Below are 21,766 nucleotides of genomic sequence, written 5' to 3'. Positions count from 1 at the left end.
TTTACGATGCCTGGATTCTGCCTGCTCTTGGGGGGAGCTATCTTCCTCCATGGCTGCTGCACAACTGAGAACAGCTGTAGTGCTTTGTGATGCAACCACTCTCACTTCCTATGTGCCTGCAAAAGTCCCCAAATCCCAAAAGCACTTGAAATTACCCACATCTTTATTGAAAGCTCCCTTAGTTGATAATACTTAAAGTAATTTACAAGGGGAGGCAAGAATCTGCTTTCAGGTTGAAGTCTGATAAGTCAATTTCAGTCTGAGGTGAATTAGGACTGCTGTGTTATAAACCACTGAAGAACAGGGTGTATAATGGTGTGACATACCGAGGTACAGTTCAGACCAATGGGGGACTGTGGCACTCTTGCTCTGCAACCTGTGGGGCCTTACAATGCCTTGCTGAATTAACTCCCACCTGGGCCACTCACTAACAGTCTTCCAGAATGCAAGCCGTATTGTGAGTGTCTGTGTGTATCTGCAGCCTGCCAACTACACCCTGGCTTTCACCAGCCTTGGTTATACTGCAGAGTGACCCCAACATACCCTCAGTCCTGGCTCGTCCCCCAGCAATGTATATCCTGTACTGCACCCCTCTCCTGAACAATACAAATATATTAAGTCCGATATTCCTTTATGGAACCCAGTATGTCACAAATGGATTCAGCACTGACACTTAAGTTAGGGGGTGCACAGTGATATAATTATATCTGGACTTTGTCCAAAAATCTTGGAAAGGTTACTTAGTCTGACGTAGTCCTCATGAGATTATAGTCAGAAAATAAGAGGTCAGCTGTGGATGTGCTTTCATACACTGAAAGCCTTGTTTCTAAGGCCTCACAAAGCGTCTCTTGAAAAGGAAAACAAGATTCTCTTTGTAAATAAAAGTTCATGCATTTGAGTAATGAAGTCATTTTCCAAAACTGCAGTGAATGATATTCTTTTGCACAGGCAGACATGAAAATGGGAGGTGAGGCTCAGGAAAAAGGGTGTGGGGGGGTTTCAATTAAGCATATTAGATTGTATGTTTCAATAAGACCTATATCTTCCATTCTCTCACACAAACATGAAATTTTGATCAACAGAAAAGCCACCTACCCCTATTAACACTTGGGACATTCTGAATCTTGATCCCCCTGCCCCTGCCCACGCCCATGCTCCCCCTCCTAAATAGGGGCCTCTAAAGTTTTTAATAAATCTGGCACCTTTCTGCCTTTTGCTGAATAAACTAGAGGTGCTAAAAAAATAATCATGAGAGTTGATTCTTATTCTGGAGCAGCCAGATTATGTCCAGCCTGGGGAGTTGGGAGGGGGAGTAAAGGTCTGACCTCAGTTTCTGAATGGCAAAGTTTGAGTGGGAGGATCCCAAATCTAAAGGTAAAAAGGAATGATGTGAACGTATGAAGGAAGCCAGAGCCCTGAATACAGACTCAGTCTGTATCCTGACAAAGTGGAGATAAGGTGGCTGGGGAGCTAGTGGTGCTTTCCTGGAATACAATCTGTGTTTGACACTCTCTGTTTAAGCACTGCCCATCTGCATGTTATTCAGCTGAAGCCTCTAGGGAAAAAGAGGAGCCACAGGCACAGACTGCGAGCGAGGGAGGAAGCAAAAGAGCTTTTCTTTTTTAAATAAGGATCTGGTTAGACTGCCTTGAAGTGCCACATCTGGAAACTGAAAGCTGAGAGAAAGTTAAAATATCTGAGGCACTACTAAACGAAGCGGGGTGGGGGCTGATTGCAGAAGTGGGTAAACAATTACTAAGAAGCTAGAAGACCACTGCTGGATGTAAGGGGAGGAAATGGCTTTGATCTCAGCCTGGCCCTTTGTTTTTCCTATATTATTCTTCTTGGGATGTTTCTTCTCCAGCGCTGCCTCAGGCGAGGGCAGCGTTTTTCATTTTGACATTGAAGGTAGCTCAGCGGTCAGCAATCAAGAATCCGCTGTTATCAGAGGGCAGCAGCAGTCAGTTGCTACTGGAAGTTGGGTGCCTTTTGCTGAGGTACAGTAACTCCATTCTATCTCTAGAGTCTGAGCTTTCTCCTTTCATGTGCTTGTGGTGAAATTCCCATCCGGATAAAGTTAGTTTAATCATTTGAACCTTCAAGTGATACTGTAGGGTTTTGTGGGGGGATTTTGGACATTGCATTTCAGGCTAAAAGAGACATTTCAGACTTCAAAATAGACACATGCCCTGCCTGCTTTCAATAAACAGCTGTACTATAAAGCAGTACTAGCTTAGCATGTCTCTGACTTTCCTGCCAGCATAACTAAATAGGCCTGTCCAAACAGAGCTATTTTACAAGGGTTAATTGTCACAACAATAGTCACCAGATCTTTAAATTCACTTGGATTTCCAGAAAGAGTTTGCCAAAAAAAAATCTACCATATTACAGAAGTTTTGCTTTTGTCTCTTACATAAAATCCAGCTCTGGAAATGGAGGTTCCTTTTATGGTTAGAGTAAAGTTAATAAATCAAAGAGTATTTAGGAAACTGCCTGCAGAGAAAACACCTGCATAGATTTTTAAACATTACAGAAAGTTTGATAGTAGGACTAATGACCGAAGAAATCAGGATGATCCTAAAGTTACTTTGTTGTGGTAAGTTTTCTTGCAATCTGCTTCTTGAAGTTACTTTAGACTTCTGATTTCAAGTAAGGCTGCATCTGAGCTGAACTATTTAAAAAAAAACTAAGAAAAAAATAAATGACTTCAAGGCACGCTAGAGACAGATCAATGTCTCATGTGTGGGAGATACAAAGTAGGAGGCAAATTAAGTCACCTAAGGTCATGGGAAGGGGAAGAATAATTACTCTAGCATAACATCAGAAAATGAGAGATAACATGAAAAAGGCGAGATGAGCACAGCTGTGTTGATATCACAGTTATGACACTGATATCTTATGTCATGAAACTAAATGTTTTTACCATGCTTTGATTACTAATGATAATAACCATGAAAGTAAATGTACAGCATCCTGGAAAAATATCTTCTGGGACAATAGGGCTTCAGTATAAGGCCAAATTTGATTACACAAACCTCACCCACATTACTGTGCTTCCAAACAGCTGAGGAATCTCAGGAAAGGCCTGTCCACTCCACTACTTCTCTGGGGCGAAACGTGACCTACGTGAGAAAGTTTTGAACCTAGAGTTTGCCCAGCTTAATATGTAGGCAGTGGGGAGCTCGCCTGGGCTTGGATACATTCCATAATTAGGGAAGTACATCTCTTCTCCACAGCTTGGAATTAGCCACTGGGAAACAGTATCTCCACCTGTTGCTTACAAAATGGAAAGTCCCTGAATGAATGCTTGATTTAAGAGACAAATGGGTTTTGTAACTGAGTTTCATAGGATAACGGGCATAAGCTTTTAACAGATAAAACTCCTAGCCTTTCTGGGTATAATCACACTGAATGACTCCACAAAGCCAGACTGCATGTGCTTCGTTTAACCTATTGGACTTTACACCAGGAAAGTGCTGAATGATAGTTTGCACACGGCTTAGGAAAGACACTCTCCCCCACCCCCATTCATTGAAAAGGTGTCATTTGTTCTATTTTATTTTATCTTTTAAATAGTTAATATTTGCACTAAGGGCCTGATCCATTGAAGCCAACGGGAGTCTTTCCACTCACTTCTGTGGACGCTAGATCTGTCCCTAAGCACTGAATCCTACTGCCTGCTCCAATGGTGCAGAGGGCCCTACTTGCAGAACCACTGAGGCTCCATTGTGAGGAATGGCAGCTGGGTTTCAGCCCCTACATTATAGAGGTACATGCCCTGTGTGCTTCAGAGCCCAGCTGCATGGCAACTCCATGTGTGGCCATGTACAGACATTCTTTAGGGGCAGGGCAGGTAGATCTGCTGCTGCATGGATCCACTGCCCAGTGACCCCTGTGTTAGATTTGGTTGCTAGGGCTTGGAAGACTACTCCAGTCCTGAGAATAGAGTAGAGGTCATAGAGCAGCTTTCTTTCTCTCTGTAGCCTGAGTGGGGAAGACTCCTCCCTCAAGCCCTTACAGATTTCCCCAGCACCAGCCCAACTATTCAGGTTGGGCCTTGGGAACAGGATTTCTCCCTAAATGTGCATTTTAAAACTAGCCATTTTGTGAGCCTGAGTTCTTTATCCACAGATTGGTGTGAACCGCAGTAGAGACTCACTTACACAGCCCTGCTTGAATCTACTCCTTAGTCTAAACATTGGCTCAGGCCTATAACTCCCCCAAGCAGACAGAGGCTGTTAGTCATGCTGAACAGTGCTGAATTATATAGCGGGTGGGTTTGTGAGGTAGAGTTATAGAACCACAGAATCTTTGTACGTAATGCATCCTGGTAGACTATGGTGCCATTGAAGGCCTGTACTTAACCGCAAAGCAAACAAACCACAATATAGCCAGAATGTAGTCCTAAACCACAACGAATTCATGACATTTCATCATGTGGTGTTAATACTATGCAGAGTTTGCCCTGCGAACCATTCTTATTTAGATAATGCACTGGCAAATATGAAGGATTAGAAACACAGTGGGTGAGAATGTCTAAAAATACATACTTTTTTGGCTGGGTTTACATTGCTGTGTTCTTAAATTCTGCTGAGATTGCGATACTATGAACCGATTGAATAATTGAAGGGAAGCAGAAGAAAGCCTGAGGTACAAGGGAATACACTGGTCAATATTCTTTAGCCTTTTACTTTTCTCCTTTTCCTGGTTTGGTAACCTAAAAACTAATGGTGAATGGAAGAACTGGCTTTAGAAAAATTCAGAACCAGCTGGAATTTTAGCCTTCCTGTGTATCTGATTTGAACCCAAAGGCCTTTATGCTTGATACAACACTATTAAATACCTGAATGTCATGTGAGAGTAATGAATCCCAGTAACTGGACAGACCCTCGAGGACTGGTACCCATATATCTTTATACTCTGCTGTCCTTTTACAAAAAACTCCCCAATTATGCACCCTTCCTAGCCCCATGCAACACATACAACTTCCCCGGAAGAGGACTGGAACTTTGTTCAGGTCATTCAGAGAGCTCCAGTTAATCCAGGTAGCATGGGTAATGCTAGCAGTGAAGATACAGTGCTGCGAGCTGCAGTGTGGGCTAACCACTCCAGTACAAGCTTCATGGGAAGCATGGGTAAGTACTTGGGTTGCCAGCCCATGCTGAAACTCATGCTGTTGCCTCTTCACTGCTATTGTTACCCACACTAGCTACATTAAAGTTAGTCTGGGTATGCTTATCCATGCTTCAATTGCACCTTAATTTGCAGTGTAGCAATAGCCTAGGAGTCTAGTATGCTGGTCAGTGTTCTTCATACCAAATGGTCTTTCCCTCCTACACATGACTTTCCATCCATTTCCTACATCCTTTCTTTCTCTATAGTTCAGATGCTTCTATAGTGTTGCTCCCCGTTGGCACAGCTAGCTCTGCCATTAGTCCTTCCATAGTACAGGACCCAGGGTGTCTTCTTGAAGAATGCAATATCTTCTTGGAAGGGTTTGATTTGGAGAAGTACTGGGTCATGGACTACGAATCAGTGGGTCCTTTGGAAGTAATAAGAGAAGTGGGCTAGATTTGCAAGCACTAAGGATGGGAGATTTCCTTCCAAAGTTGGGGCTAGGGAAGAATTTAACAAAAGGCATCCAGGTGAGAGAGAGGAGCAAAATCAGTAGGGAGAATTTGTATTAGGAAAGTAAATATGAGTATAAGTAGGGTCGCTGGGATTCTGTTTCTGAGACTGAGCCTAGAAATTGCTGTTCATAGGCAGGTTAGGAAGTTAGGTATGAAAAACACACTAAAAAGCATCACCTTCCAAGAATTTAGATTCCCAAGCTCATGAATGAGGTAAGGGGAAAAGTGTCCCAATCCAGGAAGGGGAGATGTATGGAGAGAGAGCAGTTTGCACTGGCCCAAATTAATCCTTTGTGTAACTATGCTGCAGTTAATGGCTTTAGACCAGGAATTATTTTTGCCAAATATAAAAAGTTTAAAATATTTTATTGGAAAGGTTCTGCTTAGAGAAAGGATCCAAGGACTCAAACCTCAAAATCAGCAGCCAATTTTTGAACACGTGAGTGTCTGAGAATGATTGGGGCTATGGTTTGGACAGTTACAAAAGGACGACACCTTTTGCAAAAGTCAGACCTTGGTCTAGATTCAAATTTCACACACTGATTTTGGGGTGTCCAATCTGGGGGCATTGTGTGGACTCATCTGTATTCTAGCAACAACCCAGACAAGATGAAAAATCAAGATTAAGTTCTGTGAAGAGGTAGTTAGTTACCAACATGTAATAAACATATTTTAAAAGTAAGTAGAATATGTGTTAGAATTTGAACTGCAGACTGCAGCATCTAGTGATATTTTGGATGCTTCATTTTGGGGTACCCAATTAAAGAGGCCTGATTTTTTTATAAAGTGATGACCAAAAATGGCTGGACCCCTCTGAAAATCAGGCCCCTTTATCAGGCATCTGAATCAGGCATTTGAATTTAGCTATTCAAAAACTGGAGTACTCAAAAATCAGTAGTAACTTGAAAATGTAGGCTTCAAAGTAACCATAATCAAAAGTGCCATTCCCAGCAATAAAAATTGGAATGGAAAGACTTAGGGACTGTTTTGGTGAAAACACAGTTTGATCCCTGCTTTTGGTATGCATCCATTTGAAACAGACCAAAAAGGTTTTTAACCTGACAAAGATCTTTATATTTTTTTGACTAGTGGGAGCTGCATCTCACTGTGCAAAAAGCAGATCTTGTAATGAGTTTCATTTCAGACCCTCAAGGGTTATGTTAGGTTAACTACCATAATGGGTAATTTGGATTTTTTGCTGCTGTTTGTTCCTGGTGTAACAGGGTTATGTTCTGAGAAAAGTCCATTAATGATGAGGATGTTTAACTGCAGATGTTTGCATTTCCAACTTAAGTTTCTCATCAAAGTTTTAATGAAAATCAGCTGCAGGAGTTAAGCAGCCAGCCCCAGATCCCTTAAATCATGGAAAGCTGAAGCAAATGGAATTAGAGGACTGAGTGGACAGTGGGAAAAGTTGTGTTTCAAGTTTAGTGAAGAAGATGAGAGTCTGTGCTTAAAATGTAACCAGCAAAATAATATGAGCTAAACTTTACTGCAGCTAACCAAATGTTGGGAAAGTACCAGCAAAATGCTCTGACTTATTCAGGGGTACATAAACAATAAAAGGAGTTTTATGTCCACTCTTATTCATGGGCATGGGAAAGACTAGAAGGAATTAAAGGTCCAGTTTTATTAATGGGCATGGGAAGCAATACAAGGATCAGCATGTCAGGGAGAGTGATATAACCTGATTTTAAATGGTGCCAAGCAACCACAGCTGCCATCATTCTAATTGGAATTTTTGTTGCTCAACAGCTTTAAAAATATGACCAATACCTTTAATCTGAGAGATTTGTGACAAATATGCCTAAATATTGATGGGAGAGGTGGGCTCAAATTGTATTCTGGATCCAGATTTTAAACCCTTTAAAGTTTAGGGACATTCCAATCTGGGTTTTAATTAAGATTGATTGCAAAATTTGGATCAGGATCCCAGTTCATTTATAAACACTACTCAAATTCAGGAGTGTTTGGATCTGGCATTCTGATTCTAATGGAAGCTGCAACCTTATCAATCCACCAGCTTTATACTCCTCTCTTTGTGATGCCTCATTCTTTGTCAACAAAAAACCACCAAAAATTATCCTAGCATTCCGAATGCACAGTATATATTGAGCCATTTGAATTGTTTTCTGATGAAAGAATGCACTAAATTTGATCTGTTTGTTCATGTTTGCTTGAAATATCCAAGTAATTCTTTAGATGTTTCTTTTCTCAAAACAAATGCAGCAGGGCTCCGTTTTTCTGAAAACAAACAAAACAGTAGTGCCAGAAGTCCAGCACTCGTCCCAAATCTGACCTTTACAACAAACAGTGGAGGAAAATACATTTAGGTATGGAAGCAGAGTTCAATTCCCAGCTTACAATGTGTTATACCCAACAGTAATTAAGCATTATTTGTGAGGGCTTGTTGCAAAGCCTCTGGAAGTCAGTGGAAAGACTCTGATTGGCCCCTAAATGATGAAGAACACTCTCATTGGGTTCTTTTAACATAACAAAATGTTAGTTCCAAATGTGTTTCTATAATTAATCAACAAACTAAATCTACTGTAACAAACTCTATCAAAACCAACAATTTTAGCTAAGATTTTTAAGCTGTGAACTATGCTTAACTCCTACACCCTTGCACTAATTAGCCAAGGATGGCCTTTCTGCTGGTATTCCCCATAGATATCAGATGGGAGGGGTGTCAAGTAGACCCAGCAAGTGAGTGTGTGGTGGAGCAGCAGCTTCTAGACAAAAGGGAAGGGTGACACATTGGGTGGAATGTCAGATGGGGAGGACCCAGTGGATTGGGAGGCAGGAAGCTAAAAAGAGGACTAGCTGGGAGGTTGAAGGGGAGAGGGTATGAATGGACAGATGGATAGCTAGATGTTGCATCATTAACTCAGTATTTCTAAATACTGAGAAGCCAAAAGATGTGAGGTATTTTTTTGTTTGTTTTAAATGAGATTGACCTTTTCTTTATGCATTAACAATGATCATTCTTAGCTAAAGTGTCTGGATTGTCTTTGCCATTTTGGTTGAGTCAGACTATTACAAACCTTGGTTCCATGCCATAGTATGCTTATTCTCCCCCTACTATGATTCGTATCACTTTTAGTAGAGGTTCAAGGGGATAGGAGTGGGGAGGAGCAGGAAAATTTCTCTTGCCTGATTTTGCTGTGAGCCAGTCATGACTGGTTAGGGCTGGTCAAACCACAGGTTAAGTCATGACTAGAGCAGGGGCAAAGCTTTTTTCAGTCGATGATGCTTTTTTGTGGAACTCCTCCCAGGGCCCATACAATACCATCTAGTTGCCCACTCAGAGAGAACCATTCATTCATGGATCTCCCCCATTCCATGCAGAAGAGGAACTCTGTCACCTCCTCAGCACCATGTATACCCTCCTCCAGATCCACTGTAAACCTCACTATAGTGTCTGGGGTTGCTCAGGAACAAGCAGGCTCGGAGGAGCATGACGCATCTTCCCCTTCTGTACCACATAGATTCCCTGGAAAAGATAATACAGCCTGGGACTTATAGAGTCTGGGGGAGTCCTTGGGGGCACAGATCCATCAGAACCATGCTGCCAGGGAGGTGGGAGAAAGGGAAGGCGAAGTCACAGGGGCTTCATGCAGTGGACCTGACCTCCTGCAGATCCCATAGAATCTACTAGGTTTGGGGTGGGCTACTTGGTCTTTACACAAAGGAAAACCCCCATCCTCTAGTGGAATAATGAGGGAAGGGGTCTCTGGGGGGGCTCCATACGTCCCCTAAATTCCCTTTGCTAATCACTTTCAAAGCATGCCTCAAGTCCACGATGGTTTATTCCTGATTTCTATGGGCACCTTCCTTTATTTTGTTTATTTTTCAGGGGAAGGAAAACAGGTTAGTTGAGGGGCTGTTTGTTTACTTTTGAACCTGATATTCCCTTTCACCCTTTCTTTGAGCCAGTGAGGAACTGATTACATCTCTAGTGGGGTAGCCTGCATACTAGAATTTTTGACTGTGTGTGTCTTTTAATGTTTTGCATTGTGGCTTCCATCTGGTGCTTACAGGCCTTGCGATAGCTATCTTATCTATTGGTTAAATAATAAAGCGACTCTAAATAAAATTTCAGTCACCTTCAGTCACCTTCTTGTTATCCAGTGTTCTCATGGTAAATACAATAATACCTGCAGTAAATTCCTCTTGGGCATATCAGCCTTTGAATATATATATATATATTGCTTCGGTGGTCCTGGACATCTGGAAATGTGTGGGTTGTAAGCATGTAGTTGATAACTGTAGTTTTAGTTCTAGCTTGTCCCATGGACTAACGTGAAAAAATTTGACTCAGTTATTCATTTCTTTTTTAGGAGAATGACATCTTTCCTGTATTTTATTCAAGGGAAACAAAATGGATATTTGTTAAGAGAGGTATCTGGACCATCTGCTTTGCCAAACTTAGCAGTATTTCTGTTTGCCACAGTGCATATATAATACAACAAGTTTTATACTTACTAGCTGTAGAAAAAATAAATTTGTGCAGAGGCTAGGTATTAAATTATCTTTAGCTAGCTTGCAGCCAGCTAAAACATTTTAGCTCTTCGCCTTTGTGGGAAAGAATGCCTTTTAAGTTAAGGCTTTGTGTTTCCCACTTTATATGGTAAAAATGACTGTGCACTTTTATGAAGAATGCCTAGCCAAGAACTGTTTATATTGGAACCAACCCCATCTCTAAATCAGCCTCTGTTACTGAATGGTATTTTGTTTTCCATATGGATTGAGGAAGGGTAACAGTCTGGAAACATCTGCAACGGATGAGGTTTTCAAAATTAAATACAATTATTTGACCAGAACGATAGATAATTTTGTTGCTTTAAATCAGACCATTTTACTTTGTATTATCATTTCCCTCTACAACACTTACAATTATTCTGGTACCATTACGACAGAGATATGCACAGGCAGACCTTTCTCAAGGGTTTACAGAGTCCTATAGGTCTGTTTTGTAATTCCATGCTTACTAACTTGAAAATATCAAATAAACAAACAGATTATATATAGATAGATGTAGATAGATATATGATTTTTATCACAAGACAATATTTTCAATAAATTAGAATGTAAAATGTTTGGGAAAATTGAGATGTGAAAGCATAGCTGAAAGGAAATAGCAGCTGAGCCCACTAATTTAAACATTGTTAAGAAAGCAGGATTCATGCTTCATGGTATGATGAAATAAGTTATGAAATGCATTTGAAAACAAAGTTGTCGGTTACATTGGCAGCCATCTTAAGAAGTGGCATTATTTGCTCTATTAGCATAATAGTACCCAATTCTCAAAAGCCCCAGTATGACTGTGCAATTTCCACAGTAGCTAGAAGCTGAACCTACTAGTCAATAGCTGATACAGAAGGTGGTAAGCAGAGGAGGCACCAGCTAGATCCTAGCTACTGAGAAAGGTAAGGGTGCCACTGGACTTCTTATCGTGGTCCTGTCCCTGGATATTGTGCAGGGCTTCCATCGTTCTAGCTACCCAAGGTACTTGTATGGCCCCTGTTGATTTAGTATCTGAGCACTTTGCAATCTTTATTTATCCTCACAATGCCACATGAGGTAAGGAAGTGCTATTGTTCCCATTTTATGAATAAGGAGCTGAAGCCCAGAGGCCCAGATCCACAAAGGGACTTAGATACTTTAGTCCTAGTTTTAGGCCCCATTGCAATCCACAAAACTCCCACTCAGCTACCAGCTAACCCTATAAGCGCCTAAACGTGCTTAGCACCTACATAGTTGCAGCAAAAGTTCCCTCTGTGCCTATGTTTCTGCCTCTGGACATGTGCACTGCTGCTTCTCTCTAGGCATCCAAGCAACTATCTCCAGGCTAAACCCCAGAGTGATTCATGAATGTAAGTGCCACCTCAGTCGCATGTGGGTCCTGAGCCAGTAGGCATTCTCAGATGCCACTTAACTCCACAAAGCCACTGGGGAGTGGGCAGAACAACATTCTCCCTTATAACCTTTAGCCCAGTGCTCAGGGTACAGACCTGAGATGCAAGAGATTCCCAGTTCAAGTCCTGCTGAGGAGAAGGGATTTGAATGGGAATCTGCCCCTTTTCAAGTGAGTGCCCCCCCACCAAAACCTACTGCTGTTTGGTGTGGATTTAGACAGCCTCTGAGCACACCTACTGGCTCAAGCCCCGCTTGTGAACTAGGTAGCCAAACACTTATCTACCCTAGTTCATGAATCATGGGACTAGAACCCAGGTCTGCAGAGCCTGGGACAGCTGACATTGCCCCCAGGAAGGCAGGCAGAGAGTTGGCAGTCATGCTCAGAGTTGAGAGAAAGGAGTAGGAAGAAGCCTAGGGAAAACAGCAGCAAGGGTGAGACTGCATGGACCTTAGCTACTGATTGTCAGGTCCCTAGGCTGGCACCCAGTGTAGAGGGTGGGCCTGGGTCTACCAGCCACTGGGGAAGTGTTACAGATGGAGCAGTGGACTTTGAAGACTGCCTGAGGCAGTTTGTTTGACAGACTTGGATACCATGAAAGGCGGGAAACTATAGTGACCTGACCAAAGGGCCAAACTACAAAAAGAAGCTGCTACAGTTTGTAGAGCATGAGAGAGGGCACAGAGTGAGAGAATGGGACCGGAGGCTGAGAAACCGTAAGAGAGGCACCAAACCTGTGGTGAGCTAATCCCCAGATGAGCCACAAGGAGGTGCCATGGCAGTGAATGGAGAAAACCCCATGTCTGTTTTATTCATGTGTGAATAGCCCTACTCCCTCTCAGCCTCTGCTGTGGCTCATAACTCTGTTAAGTAACAGAGAAATTGAGATAGTTATTATCTTTTTCCCACTTCCTCATAGGATCCTGAATAGCAGCATTAAAACTGATCATAGTCTTGTTAACTTTACTCTTGGCAATCTCTGAGCAGCAGTGACATTATCTGTCTAGTGCAGAGCATGGTGCGTTGGGGCCCTTTATGTGATACAAAAAGCTTCCCATTTGGCAATGGTAGGTAGGCAATGGAGCTCTCAAACACCTATGTTATGGTTATGAGCATTCTCCTGCATTGGAATCAACAACAAAACTTCCATTGACTTCAGTGGGTCCAAGGATCAGGCCCACTACTTAAAGTAGAATGAAGGCTTTGGTTGAGATGGTTTTTCATTGTCTCTGATTGAGGGATTTTACATTGCTGGAGTCAATGAAAGTGAGCCTTTATTTGTGAACTTTCAGACTGCTGAGCTAAGCAAAAGAGTTGCAGTTTACTTTTAACGAATCTTCAGTATAGATTCTTAGCATTATTTTCACAGAGATAAAACAACCTCATCTCTCCAATACTGTAGAAGGATGAATGCTATGGGTTTGTGTTTAACCTTTCAAATGGGCACTTAATACTGCTCAAGTGGAAACCCAATATTGGCCATCTTTGCTTGAGTGCCACAGCAAATTAATTAGGGGGACCTTCAATTTCCATTTGTGTACCTTAGATTAGAATTCAGTTTAAAAAAAACTGTGCCGTGACAGTGCTTTCTCTTTAGCAAGATGAATATTTAGCTGGCAAAAAACGTGAGTTTACCTCTGCAAATTAAGTAACATGCAATATGTATGTAATTTGCTATTTATGTAATTAGTGTAATTGCTTTAGTTTACAGTCTAATTAAATGTCATTTGAATTGAGATACTTGCCAAGACAAAGGAATAAGAAAAGATAACTAGTCTTGTGGACAAAAAACACTACAAACTTTTTGTTCGCTCCTAATTTGCAGCATAAATGGAGCAGAGAAAAAGGTCAAAATGCAGGGAGACTGTAATGTAATGAGATACAGTATATAGGGAGGGGTTTTTTTTAAATAAAATGTACCATCAATAATGGTTTGGACACTAAAATCTGGGAAATGTGTCATTCCCAGAAATGTTTACATTTTTAAAAATAAACCAATTCACACATAATACATTTACATATAATTTCAGTTCACCAACATTTACCAAAATGAAGGCTAAAACAAAGTGGCTTTTTATCACACTGACTACTCTCTAACAGCTGTACTGTCTTATTACCAAGGCTACTTAACTGTCTAGCTATGATGTCAATACAGAATTAATTTCTTCAGTAATCATAGTTAGAATGTGACCTTTCTAGTTCAAAGAATGGGCTACTGAAGGCTTATAGAAATTGTAAATAGAGCCTAGAGGAAATGGGGAAGCAAGCTTGATTGTTTTTAATTCACCAGGTTTGTAAGGCTTGGAAACTCAAATTAATTTAGCTGAAGCCAACGAAGAAGAAATGAAAACACTGAGAGCAAGTGTCTACTCCTGGTCACAGTGGTGTAACTATGAAGTAACACTGCCGTGCAGATTCTGGCCCTTCGCATTGCTTTTTGCAGTTATTTTGATGTTATATTGTAGCCAACACGCTGAGATGTTGCTGGCTTTCTAAGGGAATGTCTACACTGAAAAAAAAAAAGCATCATCAAGTCTCAGAGACCAGGTCAACTAATTGGGGCTTGCACTTTGGAGCTAAAAATAGCAGTGTAAATGTTCCTGCTTGGGCTGGAGCCTGGGCTTTGAGAGAAGGGAAGGGAGGGACATCTCAGAGCCCAGGCTCCATCCCGCATGGAAACATCTATACTGCCATTTTTTGTCTAGTAGCACAAGCCTGACGAGCTCGAATTAGTTGACTTGGGCTCAGAGACTCATTGCCATGGGTGGCTTTTTTGAGTTTAGATATACCCTCAGGATCTAATATTGCAGTACCCAGAGAGGGAAAACTCCCATGGAAGTTTCATTTTACTGGGACTGCAGAATCAGGTCCAGAGGGAGCCTGAAAATACTACTACACCTCTACCCCGATATAATGCCACCTGATATAACACAAATTCGGACATAATGCGGTAAAGCAGCGCTCGAGGGGGGGGGCTGCTCACTGCGGTGGATCAAAGCAAGTTCGATATAACACGGTTTCACCTATAACGCGGTAAGATTTTTTGGCTCCTGAGGACAGCGTTGTATCGGGGCAGAGGTGTACTTTCTAACTTGGATCCCATTAATTTCTTCTTTAACTGAAATTATACGTAAATTAAACGCAGTCTGAAAATCAATAAAAGAGCCATCAAAGTGAAGGAAGGAGATCTTAAAAACTGGTTAGAGCTGCAATGTCTCATTGAAACATCCATCACAAAATCCTTCATCCTAGAGACCAGGGCTGGGACGAGGCATGTGCTGAAGAAGGTAGGCAGGTAAGCAGAAAGGGTGTCAGCACAACACTTGTTCTGAGAGGCATAGGTGGGGGACAGATTATTATTCTTCATTTAAAATTCCCAGTTCTCGTTTGTTTTATCAAGGGGAAAAAATACGTTTTTTAAAATGTTGTATTGAACTAAAATAAAATACAAAATGTCTGACACTTCAACTGAAGTTCACGGCTACCTGCTTTCTTCATTGATTATTTCTGTGTAGAATGAGTTTGTCCATATCCTAATTTCCCTCACTTCCTAGACCATGGCTGCCTATGCAATGAAAAAAGCAGAATTTGGTCCAAAACATTCAAAAAAAGAAAAACCCCAATCCCATTCCCACGTTTTCAAGTGAAATACTTAAGACCAAAATGTTAAGTGTTTGCTTAATTCTTTCTCTATATATTTTCCTTAACTAAACCTGAGCTAGATTCATAGGCCTGTCAAGCTTGGATAACAAAAAGGTTGGCGGTCACTCTTAAAAGACCCTCAATTTCTATAGTCCAGTTTATTCTTTAGACAGTATGAAGAGAAGGGAATTTTGAAATAAAGTGGAGCAGGGTCAAGCAATGCTGTGTAAATGAGCAAAAGACTCTTAAAGTTGATCTGCTATTCTAACTGAAAGCCAGTGAGGTGTTTTCAGCGTTGGATTAAGCTGATTCGAGGTCCTGGATCTGGTGAACAGTTTAGCTGCCAAGTTTTGTACTAGCTGTAGACATTGGAAAGAACTAATCAGAACTGTGATTACTACTGAATTAAAGAAGTCCCAGATGGAAAGTTATGATATCATGGATTAAAGTCTTGGTATTGGGTCAGGACATTGGTTACATAGAAAAAGGGGAACTAATCTTGTGAGCATTCTTTGTGGAGGACTCCCACTGGAGCCAATGGAAGTTTTGCTAGAAGAGCGCTTGCAGGCTTGAGTCCATAGAATGTACGAGACTGGATCAAAGATGAGTGATTGTTCATTCAGGGGAATAGAAAACTCCATATAATATATATGTCAATTCCACATACTGCATAACAGTGGGAAAATTCCTCACTGGTGCCTAAATGTGATCTGTATCTTGAAGGGTGAGATATTCCAGAGATAGTAAAGAGCTATGGGCATAAAACTATAATAACTAATACCTACCTCTTATATACTCAATGCTTTGATCTCAAAGTGCTTTACCAAGAAGGTCAATATTATTTTCCACACTTTATCGATGGGGAAATTGAGGCACAGAGAGGTGAAAGTGACTTGCCTAAGGTCACCCAGGAGACAAGTAGCAGAGCCAAGAATAGAACCAGATCTCCTGAGTCAGTTTAATGCTCTAGCCACTAGGCCACACTACCTCAACAAAGTGTGTGTGTAGTTTATACAAAGCACAAAGGATGACTTGGGGCTGAAGATATAACCAATGGGCCAATTTCTGCAGTTCTTAATATTTGCTTGATTAAGGATAAAATAATTTGACCCATTTTAGTTATTAAATACTTAGCACTCAGAGTATGGTAGATACTTGAGCCATAAAAATTATTGTCTTAATCCCCCCCAAAACTTACAAAGTAAGGCCTCAAACCTGCAAACAGTAATGCATTTTATTAACATGATTAATCCCACTAAACTAAATGGGACTACCTGCATACATAAAATTATTCATCTCACCCATATTTATACGTACAAAACAGAGCCCTAGATAAGGACCTGATCCAACATGGTAAGGCAAACAGATGGGAGTATGTAGGGAGAGTATGGTACAATTTACAGGTACAAGTTAATGAGTTTTAATCAATTGTTCAGTGAGTATCTTGAAACTGCTTGTTATGTTAATTTTAAAATTAATACGATTTGTTTTTGTGCAGGGAATTAATGGGATAGAGATGAAGGGAATGTCATGAAATGGATGAGTTAGTAGGACCAAAGCGAAAAGGAGAGATGGGAAGGGGGAAAAGGAAAGAGTGATGCCGCAGCAGCAGGACTGTGGAAGTTGGAGAGGGGCAGTAGGAGATCAACAACCAATGAGCATAATGTCCAAACACCAGTAAAGCAGGACAGCCATTAATAGAAACAACCCAGGAGAAATACAGAGGCCTCCCCTGAAGTGGGCCAATCAGCAACCATTTCATCTTGTCGGCATTTAGTTTAAGAAAGTTAAATGATATTCAAGCCCAGTCATCAACGAGAGAGACATGTAATACAGACAGGACCGAAAGGTAGCCTATAAATATAAACTAGCTTGAGTGCCACAAATAGAACCCTGAGGAAATGCAGATTCACTTAATGGCTCACCATACGTAAATGGGCCTGTCATAACAAACTGCCTATAACAACACTTACTCCACAACATTACCATTATTCCCTCACTTAGTCACTAAGCTTTTGGGGAAATCTAGGACTGAATTGATCCCTAGTCTATTATTGAAGTTTCTCTCTTTCTTTAGCAAACTTAAAGTCATTCTAACTTTTGGAAAATGAAACCTAGAAGACACGATGCACAAATAAATTAAATTAGCTGCAATTGATATCACAAGTGCACAGACTAGATAATGAAAGATTAGCAGACATCATATCACAAGGAAAATTAATGAACCCAGCAAAACACAACAGCAGTTATCATGTGCTTATATGTAAAGTGTGTGAGGACTCATTCTATACAGTTAAACCCTGTTATCTCGACGGCCTAGGGGTTTGCCAAAAGCCATCGAGATAACCAATGATCGAGATAAACCCCTATCCACCCCCCCACCCCCTCCCTGCCCCCTTACCGCGCTGCCTGCACGTGGCTGGATCCGGCAAAGCGGAGCCGGGCGGACGGACGGACGGACGGGCGGGCGGGGAAGCGGAGCCGGCGGGCGGGCGGCAGGCGAAGCCGGGACCAGGTATGTGGGGCGGGGACGGGCAGGGACCAGGTATGCGGGACGGGAGGGCGGGCGGGGACAGGCAGGGACCGGGTATGCGGGGCGGGGAAGCGGGGACCGGCGGGCGGGGAAGCGGAGCCGGCGGGCGGGCGGCAGGAGAAGCCGGGACCAGGTATGTGGGGCGGGGACGGGCAGGGACCAGGTATGCGGGCCGGGCGGGCGGGCGGGCGGGGACAGGCAGGGACCGGGTATGCGGGGCGGGGAAGCGGGGACCGGCGGGCGGGGAAGCGGAGCCGGCGGGCGGGCGGCAGGAGAAGCCGGGACCAGGTATGTGGGGCGGGGACGGGCGGGGACGGGCAGGGACCAGGTATGCGGGCCGGGCGGGCGGGCGGGGACAGGCAGGGACCGGGTATGCGGGGGCGGGGAAGCGGGGACCGGCGGGCGGGGAAGCGGAGCCGGCGGGCGGGCGGCAGGAGAAGCCGGGACCAGGTATGTGGGGCGGGGACGGGCGGGGACGGGCAGGGACCAGGTATGCGGGCCGGGCGGGCGGGCGGGGACAGGCAGGGACCGGGTATGCGGGGGCGGGGAAGCGGGGACCGGCGGGCGGGGAAGCGGAGCCGGCGGGCGGGCGGCAGGAGAAGCCGGGACCAGGTATGTGGGGCGGGGACGGGCAGGGACCAGGTATGCGGGGCCAGGCGGGCGGGGACAGGCAGGGACCGGGTATACGGGGGCGGGCGGGGAAGCGGAGCCGGGCGGACGGGCGGGCGGCGAAGCGGGGAACCGCGGGGCTGGGGAGCCGGGGAGCGGGCGGCTGGGGACACGGTGGGTCGGGGACGCGGGGAGCCGGGCGGCTGGGGACGCGGGAAGCGGGCGGCTGGGGAACCGCGCGGCTGGAGAGCCGGGGAGCCGGCGGCTGGGGACGCGGGAAGCGGGCGGCTGGGGAACCGCGCGGCTGGAGAGCCGGGGAGCCGGCGGCTGGGGACACGGTGGGTCGGGGACGGGCTCGAGATATTAGGGTTCGGCAAATCGACATAACGGATGAGAAACTCATAAGCCAAAGAGGGAGTCTGGCGGTTCCACTTGTAAACCGTCGACTTAACAGGATTGGCAAGTTAACCGAGGTCGACATAAATGGGTTCGACTGTACATAGTTTAACTCCAAAAGAACAAAATGGAGACACACTTCTTAGACAAGTTTGAACCCAAGTCAGACACATCACACAGATTTGATATCCATGATGATCAGATCCTTTACCCTCCCTGGACCAGACTTAGACCTAATGTAATCATGGAAAGTGTCCATTTTTGGCAAAATGGAGTGGTGCCACCTGTCTTGGGAGCATGGGGGGGGCACAAAAAATTTAAACACAGTCATTTGTGATCTCAATGGTTCCAAGTTTTGAGGGTGTTACACTTAGCCTCAAGCCTGTCTCCCAACTGATGGTTGTTGTACACTCATAATTGCTACAAGTCTGGTGTTAGTTGATTGAGGAAATAGCATTCTTAGGTATTATGTGAAAAGTCTAATGCTCATACATGTAATAGTAGTGAGAGGTGAGTGAGCAAAGCTCTTCAAGGATGAGGTGGGTAACACTTGATGCAGGGTTCAGTGATTTATTAGCTCCTAGTTCTACTTCTTGACAATGTTTGCAAGCCAGTCTTGCACAGTCACCTAGCATAGCCCCAAATAGCCCAGAGACCAAAGAGACAACACCTGCTGACACACACCTGAATAGGTTACTAAGACTCCTGTTAAAATGTCTGCTTACCTCCATGTCCGCTGTTCTCTAGGGCAGTGGTTCTCAAACTGTGGGTCGAGACTCCAAAGTGGGTTGCAACTCCATTTTAATGCGGTTGCCAGGGCTGGCTTAGACTTGCTGGGGCCAGGGGCCAGAGCCAAAGCCCGAGCCCCACTGCCTGGGGCCAAAGCCTGAGGGTTTCAGTCATGGTTTCAGTCAGGTTACAGGCACCCTGCTGGGGCTGAAGCCCTTGGACTTTGGCTTTGGCCTCTTGGGCTTTAGCTTTGCCCCTCCGCCCCAGGACTGGAGCTTTGGCTCAGGCTTCGGTCCCCCATCCTGGGGTCATGTAGTAATTTTTGTTGTCAGAAGGGGGTTGCGGTACAATGAAGTTTGAGACCCCCTGCTTTAGGAATAGCCAAAAATTGCATTATCTTACTCTCCACTCATCTAGTTCATTCCAGAAAAGATTTGTTAATTTATTAATCAGTCCCTCAGCCACAGTGCGCTTTTGATGTAAAAAGATGTCTAGAATAATGTGTGTGTGCTTCTAAATCTGTGCTGTACTCTGTGCCCTGCTCAGTATGGTGCAGTGCTCAAGACTTTCACACATGCAATTAATGTAGTTTACTAGGAGCAAACCATAGCATGCATTAAAAATATAATAAATCTCCGTTTTACAGTTTGGTAAACTGAATCACATATGGAAAGCTACATTCTGACTGTCTCTGCAGGGGCACTTTAGAATAGAAACACTGTCCAGAGAGCCTTTTTGCCTACTTTTCCTAGCCAGCATGTGCAAGAAGAACCAGGCAAATGCGGTTGCTCAAGATGGGAGACTAAGAGCATGGGAGATGGGCTAGCATATCCAGTAGTGTTTCTTGGACCAAGAAGGAGCTACTAGCTAGTTGCAATTATAGTAAGGGCTCTGCATACCTGCTAGTGCCCAAAACCTACTCCGCTCCTGCGCGCACACACACACACTCCTACCTTTGAAGTGGCCGTTTCTGCCTCCCCCCCCCCCAGCCCTCATGAAGGCAGAATGCCTTTGAACACCATACGTCAGACATTACAACTACACTCCCCAAAACCAGAATTTCACCTAAATGATTCAGTAACTTGCCCAAAGTCACACAGCAAGTGCTGTAGCTACACTTAGGACTGCTGAAACCTTGTCCCCTGTTTTATTCACTTGCCACTCTTGCAGCTTGTGTCTGAGCTAGAAACCAGTTGAACACGATGTGTTCTCTACATCTGTCAGATTTTATTTTTCAGCACCGAGTAAGAGCGTCTCATTCAGGTCACAGGACGTAGGAGGTCAGAACTGTGGGGCATAGTGTTATTACAGCTCCTGCTGTTTGCAGAATGTTTCCCATCAGTCCTGAGAAGAACTAAATCTGTGTGCTTGTGAAAAAATATGTCTTTGAACTGGGCAAACTGCTGGGGAATTTGAAAGGGCTGTTACTTCACTCACAGGGAGCAGGAAAATGGGTGTCCATGATTCTGTGACCAGGAGCCTACACTGTCAAATCTATGTTTGAAAGTTGTGGGATGCTACTTATACCACCAAACAGGAGTTAGGATGTGTGGGGAGGGGAGGGCGTAGCCTGTATTCTCTCCTTGGTTGAGAGAAATTAACAGACTGAGGGTCCCCTATCTGTCTGATGTTAAAGTGAATGCTTTGTTAGTTAATACTTTCCTACTGTGACAAGCTGAATGTTTTGTGCCCACCAGATGTCCAAGGGTAGATTGCTAGGATGCCGTGTTAGATGAGGACAACCCAGCACTTCATTTATTCACTCAAAAAAAAAGGCAGCATAGCTCAGAAGGGTTATTCCAGTTTGATAAAATATAAGTTACTAGAACAGGAACAAAATGATGGTCTTCTAGGTTAAAGCAAAGGCCTGGGAGCCAGCAGGCTGTACTGGGAGTTGGGGTCTGTTCCCCACTTGACCATGGATTTGCTGTGTGACCATCTCTGGAGACATTTACACTGTAATCAGCACCACTTTACAGTGAGCAAGCCTTTCAAACATTCTGGCTGCGATTCTCCCACCACAGGGTACTAAGCCAATGAGGGTTACTCCATGGGAGAAATAAGCCCTATGTACCTCACTCTCTCCATCTGTAAAATTGGGACAATGTTCCTATTCTCACAGGCGCCTTTGGGGCTTAATTCATTGTAGATTGCAAAGAGCTTTGAGGAGCTCAGATGAAAGTGCAAAGTATTACGACTAGTTGCTTAGTATGACTTTATTCACTAATCTGCATGTAAATGTTCCACTTAACTTGAGCTGATTTACTTGTAACAGTGAGATGATTTTCGAAATAGCAAAGGTGCAGGAAG

At 43.7% G+C, this 21,766-nt stretch overlaps 1 protein-coding gene across 2 annotated transcripts in view; it reads left to right on the top strand.

Moving 5' to 3' along the window:
* Positions 1–1,472: 1,472 nt before the first annotated feature.
* LAMA4 (laminin subunit alpha 4) overlaps positions 1,473–21,766 on the top strand; it is a 139,002-nt gene continuing 118,708 nt past the window's right edge. The window contains exon 1 of one of the 2 annotated variants that reach the window (XM_045010233.1): positions 1,473–1,997. In XM_045010233.1, the coding sequence (XP_044866168.1) occupies positions 1,797–1,997 (201 nt within the window). In that variant the 5' untranslated portion in view covers positions 1,473–1,796. The remainder of the gene's footprint in view (positions 1,998–21,766) is intronic. The other variant, XM_045010234.1, reaches the window with a different exon arrangement.

The sequence above is a fragment of the Mauremys mutica genome, chromosome 3, assembly GCF_020497125.1.
Source record: "Mauremys mutica isolate MM-2020 ecotype Southern chromosome 3, ASM2049712v1, whole genome shotgun sequence".
NCBI classification, from domain to species: domain Eukaryota; kingdom Metazoa; phylum Chordata; order Testudines; family Geoemydidae; genus Mauremys; species Mauremys mutica.
This window is presented reverse-complemented; position numbering and strand designations above follow the sequence as displayed.